We start from the raw sequence: 11,858 nt of genomic DNA on the forward strand, positions 1-11,858 counted from the left end.
CCACAATTCACAGGTGCATTTTTCCAGAGGCCAATACTACATTAACCCATTTTCTTCAGAGTTGGGCTGAAGCAGCACCCAGTCATGATAAGAATTAAAGGTTTTCCACGTAATTATCAGCTCTTGTGTATACCACATTAGCTTCTTGCTTGTCTTCATAAGTTAAGCCTGCTTCAAACAACTTACCTCCTCTCCCTCTCTACAACTTCTGTGAAGACTTCAAGTCTTACAAATGTCTTCAGAACAGGTATTCTTAAAGCCCTCCTCTGCAGAAGTTTGCTGTTCAGTTAATCCCTCCAACATTTGTTGGACAGAGCCCACCCAAATTCCGGGTACCTACCTGTAACCTGGCAGTCTACAGGAGCAGGAACACAGGCCAGAGCTGTGTGAAACTCAAAAAAAGTATCATGGATGTTCATCACACTGTTTATTTCTTCACGTACAAACTTAAGCTCTCCAGGATATGAATCATTACAAATGAAAGTCACCGTGAACGTGTCTGATGTTCCTGTAAAACAAACACTTATCTGCTGCTGGTTCACGTGGGAATATTTGAATTTAAGTTCAAGCTAACACCTGCCTTTAAAATTTTCTAACAGTTTCTTATTACTAACTGCTTCAAGGAAAACACCACCTTATTGTTTATGTTTTTTTAACTAAATACACAAGCCTTCTTTAGAAACCTGTGCTAAATTGCCTAGCAGCCACAAGTGTCTTTCCGAATGGGAGACCAGAAAGCCTTGACACATTTCAAGAGCATAATTACCTTCACTGAACTGTGCTTCCTACGTCTTTGACATAATGTATTTGAAGAAACAGAAAACCTATAAAACATCAAGTCAGCTGTACTAGCAACCTCTAAATTACATCACACACAGCAAAGTTTTGGGTTTGGCAGTTGTTTTTTCCACAGCCCACAAGAAACGGTAGAATTATGTGGGGAAGTAGTATTTGTCATCAACATATCATAGTGTTATCAAAATGGTAGAAGCTCTCGAAGAACAATACATGAGAGCTCAATCACTTGTCTCCCCACTGCATATTAGGTACGAAAAAGTCACAACTGGGAAAATGAAGAGATATCACCATAGCAATTTGTACAGAGGACAAACATGCAGGAGCATCTGAGGTTCCTGAATCCAAAATCCTGTTTTCCTAAAAACCTTTTGTTGTTAAGGTGTCATATGCCTTTCTATGAAAACTCAGTTTCAGTACAGTTGAAGAGCATGTAAAATCCAAAAGCTAGACACACATTCTTCATCAGTCTTATCTGCGAAACACTTAAATTCATGAAGTAGGTGTACATGAAGTACTAGAGCACTTATTCAAGAAATTCATATAAGAGAGTATAAGCTTACTGAAAAATGACCTTTCAGATATGAAACAACTTTAGAGAGCATTATTCATGGAACTGAAGCTTAAAGCAATGACTTCACTTACAAAAAGATCCAGAGTTCATTTTGCTTGTTTTCCCAATTTGACTATCCATTATTCCATGTGAGGAGCAGTATTTTTCATCTACTCAGTAAGGAAAAAAAAAAATCCTGTACTGTATTTGGTCTCTTTCCAGGAGCTTTGAAATGCACATGTATTACTGAAAACTGAGCCATTACCATTCTGCATGATTTGATTTCTTCCTAAAATTTTCATATGAACTAGCTTAAGCGACAAACACCAAGCCCAGTAGGTTTTAGTACATGAACAAAAGAAGGAACGAAGACCGTTCACAGAAAGTTTGTACAATATTAGCATCCATCTCCACTGCATGTTTCCTGAACTCACCTGATTGCACACGAAAAGGACCTCTGTAAGTAAGAGTTAGAAAACCTTCACTAGAGAGATACAGGGTTTTGTCCAATTCCACCAGCCTCACCAATGTCAGATTTTCTGCTTCACATCCAGCAGCCGTTTTGCCATTGATTTTACCACAATCTGGCATGGGTCCACAAATGTTTAGCTAGAAGTTTTGAAAACATGTGAGTGCACACAGTATTAACTGCATCAGAAAAATTAGGTCCACATAGGCATTTCTACATAAGTAAAGCTCACTTGTCACGAACTATTTCAAACAGCATGAAATGCCTGTCACTTCTGGGCTGCAAGACAACCAACTATAATACAGGAACAATATCCTCAATCTTCAGCTTACAGGGTCCACAAATTCTCCCCACCTGAAGTACAGGATGTGGTTTAGCAAGTTTATTCTTAGACTAAAAAACACTATGGTAGTATCTGTGAACAGCCTAGGACTACCGATACATGCAGATCGCATTAAGAACACCAACATGGGACAGATTAGATCCCTTTCTAGGCTTCCACTGTCCATTTCTCCAGCACTAGCAGATAAACTGGTATTACACAACAGAGTCCATAACTGGAAAACCATGCATAGCCTCAAAAGCATGGCTACCTTAAGTTTGCTAAAAGCCAGAAGTTCAATGCTTCTAAGACCATCTGAGATGCAAGTTATCTTCCATTCCTCCCCTCAAGCACAGTACTTCCTGCCAACTCAAATTTCATAAGAGGACCAAGTCAAAGCTCCACTTGCTCACTAAGTAAGACTGGAAAAACGCAACAACAGCGTCCATAAGCAACAGACTATACAGTCAGAATCCTTACCAAGAACTTCTTCCCAATGCCAGTAGCCATATAGCCTTTTCCAGAAGCTAACGGCTGCAGATTGAAGAGAAAGCCAGTGTTTGGATCTCGCACAGAGCAGGACTGAAAAAAAATTTATGACAGCATTATTTTCCTCCTTCTGCATTTCTTCTGTTTAAGTTTTACCTCTAACTTGTTTAAAGTTTTAAAGTTTGTTTAAAGAGTAGTGATTTACACATATTCCTAGCCTGCGTACCAATCAGCAACTTAATTTGGACAACCAGAATACAGCTCTGACAGTAGCAACACTCCATTCAATTCTTTTGCACAGCTGTCCATTGACATCAGCCACATACCAACATATCAAAGTGCAATTTAACAGATGACATCTATCAAGTTAGCTAAGAGCAAGGAATTTTAACTGAGAGTTGTTTTCACACTAATTTGTTTATGTAGAGACCTGTAAAATAGAAGCAACTGAGTAGCTCAGTGTAAAAAAAAAAAAAAGCCTCATTTGATGATCTATACACAAACAAGGACAATATATATCCTTACATATAAACCAGCAACCTTGTAAGGGAATGAAACATTCAGTGCCACAGCAAGTAAGTTGTTCGAGAGAGAGAGCACTTGAATACTTTGCATGTCAGCAACACTTCAAGAAGAAAGCAATAAGATATTATAAGACCCCATCATGATCAACTTCAGACTTCACTGTCGTTAGTTTTCTCCAAGAGTAATTTAAACACAGCAACCAGGAGTGCTAGAAAAAAAAAAAATGGTACATTGAGACTATGAACACAATTATGCCCTCCTTTCTTACCTGAGAATCATCTTTTGTTTCCTTGATTGGACAAGCAGCCTCAGTTTCCCATAAGAACGTGGCCACACATTCCTGAATAGCTATAAACCGTGGGCTGCTACTCTGGAAACAGGTTGCAGAGAGAAGACTAGAATAAGTGTAACGGCCAACACCTTCTCATGTCTGAGATTCCACTTTATAAGAAACTGTCAGGTTCTTCTAAAAGACTGCACTACAAATGCACACAATTCCCACCCTGCTTCCCTCTCCCCTATTTATTTTGAAGGTTACTGCTGAAAACATTGTCTAGCTAAACACTTAGCATGTCATTAAGCTTTAGCAAAGAACTGAATCTGACATCCAAATATTCAGATTAAATTCAATACTGAATCTAGACAGGTATAACCAGACCTTGCCTCAGTCTAAGCTTTGAAGAGTTTTGGGGTAAAATGCATAGTCGGTTATAAAAACAAAAAAGTAGAAATCAAACAACACAAAACTCTCTTAACTGAGGTAACAAGGTAACGGGAGTATTAGTTATACACACTTCATTTCAGTGTTTTCAGGCAAAAGCAAAGCAGTTCATAACTGCTCCAAGTCACAGATTTTCACCATACCTCTTGGGCTGAAGATCGTGTGAGTGAGGGGAGTAAGACCTGCAGATTCACAAACCAGCAAGAACAAGTCTAGGCAAGTTTCAGTCTAATGATCCCCTCAGTCTAAACTTCAGTATGCGGAGTTGTATCAGCAAAAGCTTTATAGATTTAGGAAGTCCTCTAGAATCAACAAGCTACAGAGGATGCAGAAGCTAAGCCTGAAGATACACTTTACAATATTCTTCCTCTTAAGAGGGTATGCAATGTTTGCATGTATAACTCCTCAGTCTTAAGTCCCCATGTATTTTTCGTGCTAATTAGACTAGTCTGAAATACCACTGTCCACTAAGGCTGTTAGTTTTTAACTAGTTCTTGCTTATGATAAAATACTCAGTCTGAGACACGCTTCTCTAGCGTCTAAGTCAACTTTGTTTTTACATCTCTATTTTAAGTCCTCAAGAAGTCTCCCTTGGCATCAATCTGCTATACACTGTACATCTTCATGTAGTTTCACGTTGTATGATGGAAAACCTACTATGATGAAGCAACAACTGAAAGATCGTTTGTCCTTACAAGAGTGCCTTTGGAACAGATGAAGTGGATGGTAGTGGTATAAGTAGTTTTCTTTCCATCGGCATCAATGCACACAGAACCATTTGCATAGGTTAGAAAAATGTGTCCAGGTCTTTCAACTACTAGTTCTTTGCTGGCAACACCAAGGTTACTAATAGAGGTGACTTCAGAGTAAGAAACCTAGAAATAAAGAAAAGCATGTCAGCAATCCTAAACCCAAGTGAGGAGTTATAGATACAGTCAAAAAGAAGAAAATACCTACCACAATAATCTTGTATACAGAAGGTTATCTCAAGGGTTTTGAAGATAACAAAGGTGTAGAGGTCTCCCTACATTTCTCCCCCATTCTATACTTAAGTTTCACATATTTAACAGACAAGCTCCACAAGCAGGCATGGTTTCGTTTTTTGTTGTTCCTGTTTTTAAGTACAATAAGGTGCCTGCAGTGCCTCACACCAGCCATCCTCACCTCACCAGCTACACAGCTTAGGAATTTAGGGAGGCCTATGCCTCATGCACAGTACGTAAGATTTAACTTGTACAGCTCTTTAAAACACAGTATGTGGAACCCTCCAGGCATTCTTAGAATTGACCTTAGGGATCTGCCATGCCTAGCAAAGCCTAAAAAGCACTAGCAGAGACCGCATTAGAACAACAGTAGGTGCTACTACCAAGGTCCAAATTAATCTTCACTTCTGCAAGATAACTGGTGTTTCCTGTTTTTAAGAAACTATTTTAAGTTAGCAACAGCAACAAACAGAAGAATACACCTCCAAAGCAGCTCTGTCTACAAAGACTTCTGCCTTTCCCCCCCACTTCCCCCCCCCCTTTTTTTTTAACAACTCTGCATTTAGGTTGACCCAATGTGCTCACTTTTTACTCTAGTGTCTTCAGCAATGAAGTAATGAAGCCTTACTGTGTCTCCACACACAAAGTAAGTAGCCTTACACAACAAGGACTAATGCAAGCACAGGGAACTAGTAATAGTTAGCTCAAGTGCCATGATGGTGATGTACAGATTCAGTCATTCAGACATGCTCTTCAACAGTATGGAGGGAAGGTGTTCTCTCTGTTTTACAGAAGGAATTAGGACAGGTTGGTGAGCCTGTAGTTCAACTTTCCCCACAGCTTTGTGTAGCACTGAAACCAGGCCTTGGGCTAAGTGTCCACCCAGCCTGTCAGCACAAACAGTCCCATGATAAATTGTTATACTTCAGGGAAATATAGAAGCCCAGAACCACCACCTCGTTTTTCTTTTTTTTTTTTTTTTCTGCTTGGCAACTTCTGCCTAATCTAATCCTCAAAGCCAAAGAGAGCTCAGAGGGGGGTGACAAAGAATCTTTGAACACATTTCTTCCGCAGTTCAATCTAAAACAAGACAGAAGAAAGACCGAATATCCAGGAGAGCAGCCTGAAGCAGTGCTAGCAGTCTCTGAGACTGCAGCAGTTTACACAGAAGAGATACAGTTTGTCTGCCTCTGCAACACAGGACAAAGAATCATGCATGTCAAACATGACATTGATACACTTGTAAAAATTAAATCTTTGGTCTTTGAAGAGGTGGACAGGAGGTCTACCATTCTGCAATGATTATGCCAACATTACAGATACTCAGAATACCACTGTATTTTGCACAAAGAAGCCAGAATTCGTGTGCCTATCTCGCATACCCCTGAATCTCACTCACTTGGCAAACCAGCTCTGAGCTGGGATGGAAACGCTACTCACATGATCATGCCGATATTCCATCTGACAGACAGATGCTCGCCGGTCACATCCTGGAACAGCAATCAATGGTCGACAGACATTTATGTAGTACTTCTTGCGCTCACTTGGTCTTGAATTATCCATGGCGTACCAGTTTTCACCTCTCTTCTCAGATTTTGCTAAGCTGAGCAGGAAGAGAAAGCTCTACACTAAGAACTCAAACTCTTCATAGATTCTCTCTAGCTTTCTGGGTCAGTCTCAAGAAACAGAGCAATCTTAAAGCATTTTAGAATAACTTTCCCCCTCATTTTTAAGCATTACAATTAAAAAGAATACTCCTAGGAAGTAGAGCACAGTTGGCAAAGTAATAAGTTTTTATTAAGCAAAACTATCCCAGAAAGTCAACTTGCATCTTAGGAGGCAAGTCAATATACTAGAGGGAAATACTGTCTTCATTTCAAGAGACTTGCAGTTAAGATTGTCGCAACAGATTAAGTTTCTAGTGCTGTCTACAGAGGAAACCAACTTCATCCAGTGCTAAGCTATCAGCCAGAACACTAAACTAGAATAGCCAAGTTATGTTGTATATGTTACTTTCCTACCTTGACAAGTCATATTGGTCCATGGTGTTGGGATCAGTCACAACACATTCCAGTGGAATTTCAGGACAAGCATATTCAGTGTACCACCTGAAGTTGTAGGTATAGTTATCTTCTATCTAAAAAACAGCAGGATAGGTCAGTTCGGCTTTCCACGCAGAATACTTTGCAACTCACAGCTACTCCTTTATACATTAAGCTTGTTATTTCCCTTTGGTTTTGGGATATACCTTCTCAGATTGATTTGCGTAGGTCTGTGTTGTTGTAGATCTTGCCACTTGCTCTGTCACCAAAAATACTCTTTCCAGAAATACCAGACTCAGAGCAACTAGAGCAATGTAACTGCTGTCTGCTGTGTTACAGGACATACAGCCCTACCACTTGTTACTTCTCAGCCAGTTTGGTTTTTTTTTCACCTAGAAATATGAGATGATCAAAACCACTAGTAATTACATGGCTCAGAAACTAGAGAAGAGTGAAGTAAGAACCTGGATCCAGGTGAAAAGTGACCTACTGTTCAGTGGTCAAGACAAGCTTTATGGCTGCAACAAGAGGCAGATATAACAAGAGAAATAATTATTTCTCTTAGTCTGCTTTATAGATACTGGATATTTCCATCCATGAATCTTGCAATGGCCTAGCAGCAATTATTGTCAGGATTTTGGGTTGGAGATCCTTCTCTTCTTCATATAGAACCTCTTACCTGATATTCAGGCTGACCTCTTCCAGCCTGACGGTCACACAGGAAAGTTATATGGGTAGATCGCTGTGTTTTCTTCTCATCATTGTATGCTGTACCATTTTTGTAGGTCAACTGAATCAGACCATCATAATATGAAAGTTTGGAACTGGGCAGTCCAAGACTCCAAAACTGATCCTTACTAGAAAAGAAAAGGTGGACTTTGAGGCTTAAACAGAATGCAAAATTAATTCTCCCTAAGAGAAGTCTTACAAGTAGTAAGCACACAGGTAAGTTTATAGAAGACACCATAGTAAGACAAAAGAATTAAGTAAGGTTGACTAGATATAAGTGAGCTAGGATGAACAGAATGCTGCCAGAAGGAAACTTAAGACATGAACAGGTGTCCTTCTTTGGAAAAGAAAGGAAACTGTACCTTGCTTGGATATCTAGAGACTCTCTTAACACTCCCTTCTCTAGAGGAGGGACAGAAATATCAAGTTCCCATTCTCCAGAGTAGAATTCAAACTGCAGACACCCTAATTCTGGCTCAAATGGGTTCCATGCAAATACATGTGGACAGTGAAGACCTAGCACCACACAACAGCAAGTCTTCTCATTCAGGGAAGAAAGCTGCCTTCACATGCTCTTAGCTCAGGACCAGCTTTGGTTCAGAGGGGTTTCTTTACTCTGACTTATCACTGGCTCTTTCAGACCTAGCCTGGCCACCTTCCCCTGAAGAACATTTTTAGCGTCTGCAGTGAACTCTTTGGCTAGAGAGTAACTCCGAGCCAACTCAAGTACAGCTGCCTGTGTTTGCACTGTACCACATCTCTGGCAACAGGCTGACCTGGAACCTGAAGTGCACAGATACTATCTCAGACATAGCTTGTAGAAGATAAGAGCAATGATGCTGTCAGAGTAGCAGTACACATTGGGACTGTGCCTGCACAGCACTTTTAGTAATGGAAATACGGTGCAACACTCAAGCTCTGGGCTTCGCCTCTGCATAAGGCAGCCACTACTCATCCCGAGTGCAGCAGTGCTTCTTTAGGCCAGCTCTTGGGATCCAGCTGACCCTGAATCCAAATTGTGGGTTGGCTTAGTACAGCTGCAGCAGTTAATCTACAGCTTACATTCCCTATGGGAAACATAAGGGGGAGCAATGGACACACTCAATTAATCTCAAAAGCTAGCTTATGCAAGATTACATGTGTGTGCACTTTGCCTGAAACAGCTGGCAGCATAATTACTGTGCTACCAAATAATATTTTACATGCAAATTACCTGGGTCTATTACAGGCAGCACAGTAATTATTTTACATGCAAATTGTTCACTGTTACATACAGACAATACATCATGCAACAAGAGATTTTCTATTACAGACAACAGAGCTAGTTACTCACCTTTGTGTTACTTGGCATGCTGCTGATTTTGTGTGACACAACTCATCCCGCACACTGCCACAGATGTTTATGTAAAACAAGTATTCAGTAGTATTAACTATATAGTGCCCGTTTTTCTTGGCCAGAGGTGATAAATCAAAAGAGAAGCCTAATGGGAAAAGAATTAACTTTATCAGTTTAATTTTTTCCTGCCATCTCTCACAGGTTTTGATTCTACCAGGCACACAGCTAGTTCACTTCTCTCCGAATAAGTATCCTTCTGGGTAATTATTGTTCCAGAAACAATTTGGACATACTAAAAGCATGTTTCCTTATACAGAAATATTTACTACAGTAAAATACTCATTACACTTATTTTTCTCCACACACAATAGGGGAATATTAAGCTCGTGCTGTTCTGATCTTCCATACACACATGCTTAAAACTGCTGTGCTCAAATGTTGTGGGTGCTTAGACTTAGGCTGAACTTGCTTTGTTCTTGCGCATCGAAAGGACTCAGTGTTGTGACACAAGTTCTATCCCTCACAACCTTTCAATGTGCTGAACGTAAATACATACCTGCCTGAGGATCGGAGACTTGACAGTTCTCTCCTTCAGTTTTAGACAGGACACATGCAGCAGCAGTATACCAATCAAATGCATATGAACATACACCCTCAGACATCAAGATTGGAGCACTTTCTAGATCACCTGGTATCGCAAGAGCAATGTGTTACACATACAGACAGTCAGGCTGCCAAAAGGAACTATGAATTTAAGCCTACAAACACTAACTCCCTCCCAACAGCAGACCAAGGTTAACTGTTGAAGTACCTCTCCTCTGAAAATAAGGACTAAATAGAACCAAGAATTCCTTGCACAAATTCTTTGCATCCTCCTCCCCAGAATAAAAGTTTAGCCCAGAGGTGAAGATGCACTGCTCAGTCTACTCCTATCACACTCTTAAAAAAAAAAAAAAAGTCTGCTTTGATACACAAACCTGGTATTTTGCTACAAAGCAACAGCTTTATTAGAAGTAGTGCATAACCTGGTCCTAACAGCCACCACACTTGGAGGATTCAGCTTCCTCAAGCTGAGGTAGAGGAATACAGGTTTTCTATTTCCCTGGAAGATGGTTAAGCTAGTGGGCTATTTTATGAACAACATTAACAACTTCTACAAATGCTTCTGCTTTTTGTGACTGCAAGCAGTTCAGACACAAAACATACTTATTGGAAAAGAAGGTTAAAGTATCAGATCTCAGTTCAGAACCAAACTTTCCCATCAAGACAATCTCAGGATAGAAAGTGCTTTGTATAGCTTCCATGTTTTTGTGGAGCTTTAAACACTTAAACATACTTCTATCATGTTTAGGAGAATCTTAATTCAAGAGACTTACTCAAGGGTCTTTAAAGAGTACTTGCATAAAAGGTGAACAGGGCTAGTGACCTGCAACTACATTGCTATCATCCTAGTAAACAAACCACAATGCTTCAGCTTTTGCATAGAAGGAAATAAAAGACAAATGCACATGCTAATATTTATCACTCATGCCTGGGCATATTAAATGACCTACAGTTTTTAACGGGATCAGAGAACAGGGTGTGGATGTTCTCACCTGGTCTGCACACTAGAGTGATGACAGTTTTGATTCTTTTGTTAACACCACAGCTGTCTCCATTTGAGTAGGTAAGTTGAATATTTTCTCCAACCTTTTTAGGAGAAGACACAAATGTTCCAAGATTCTTACTGTTGTTTTGTTTATCTGTAAAGACAGTAAATGCATCACTCTTGTTTCCCCTGGAAAGAAGTGAAGTTTACACTATTAAGAGAATATTAACTAGCCAAATGGAAAGTCTTAAGAAAGCGTATGATTAGGAGTTTGTTTTTAACCTCACCAAAACCGTTCTACAAAGCCTGGAGGAGAGTGTAATACCATTCTTTAGTTAGAAAAGGCTACTTGCATCATTTCTTCTAGGGTCTTTGGGAGCACAAGAGAAACGTGCTCCTAACTTATGTTTCTTCAAATAACTGAAGACACTCAGGGCAGCCAACTCCATTTGCAGAGGAAGTGCCAAGCCTTCAGAGCCTTAAAAAAAAAAAACAAAAAACACACAAACCCAACACACACACACGAACAACAACAAACACCACCACAAAGACTCACCTACAGAGCAAATAGCAGCATCATCTGAGCAGCTGGAAGCTCCTCCTCTCTTCAGCACTTTATGGCAGACATTGATGTAATAATGCTTCCTCCCTACCTCCGAAAAGCTACTGTCCACAGCTTCCCAGTTCTGGGCTAACTCTGAAATACAAGGGGTTGTTAAGAACAAGTCACCTGGCTTAATTATTTTAGCCTCTCCATGCCAAAATGCCTTTTATCACAGAAAAGGACCCACATTTAAAACCACTTAAGATGACAGCAACCAAGGCAGTCATGACTACTTTCATAAGGCACTCACTCCTTTCGGGAATGAGGGAAATGAACGCCAGTACCCCAGAAATTCAATAAGAAAAGCAAAAGCTGATTAATGTTCAGCTAAAGAACTGCACTAGAGATGGCATATAAACTCAGGACAAAAGTAACTGAAAGCTAGTTTTCATGCCATACCTGAACTGCGGATCAGAGGTGACAAGTCATAGTGTTTTCTCTTATCAGCAACTCTGCAAAGGAGATCTTCTTTCTCTTTAACACATGCATATTTTGTATCCCATGTAAAAAAATATGTGCAGTCCACTTCACCAGTAAACACTGGAGTTCCTCTACCATCATTACCTTAACATTGAAGACAGATAAACAGATGTTAGGTTTCCAGTAGGGGAAGGGGAGAAAAGCAAGGAGAGTTGAGGACTAGCACGGAGCAAGGAAGATAAAAATCCTTTTGCTGCACAGGACTTGCATTTGTGGTTTGGG

The 11,858-nt window shown here is 40.1% G+C and overlaps 1 protein-coding gene across 1 annotated transcript in view; it reads right to left on the minus strand.

Moving 5' to 3' along the window:
- The window catches only part of IGF2R (insulin like growth factor 2 receptor), a gene marked incomplete at its 5' end in the record, with an annotated part of 63,128 nt that overhangs the window by 26,975 nt on the left and 24,295 nt on the right, over positions 1-11,858 (minus strand). The window contains 13 exon segments of the mRNA XM_082306474.1: positions 341-508; positions 1,783-1,957; positions 2,620-2,721; positions 3,422-3,523; positions 4,570-4,749; positions 6,298-6,460; positions 6,879-6,994; positions 7,579-7,756; positions 8,962-9,109; positions 9,521-9,652; positions 10,560-10,706; positions 11,109-11,249; positions 11,556-11,720. Coding sequence (XP_082162600.1) covers positions 341-508; positions 1,783-1,957; positions 2,620-2,721; positions 3,422-3,523; positions 4,570-4,749; positions 6,298-6,460; positions 6,879-6,994; positions 7,579-7,756; positions 8,962-9,109; positions 9,521-9,652; positions 10,560-10,706; positions 11,109-11,249; positions 11,556-11,720 — 1,917 coding nt within the window.

Source organism: Platalea leucorodia (assembly GCF_965183815.1).
Source record: "Platalea leucorodia genome assembly, chromosome: 3".
NCBI lineage: Eukaryota > Metazoa > Chordata > Aves > Pelecaniformes > Threskiornithidae > Platalea > Platalea leucorodia.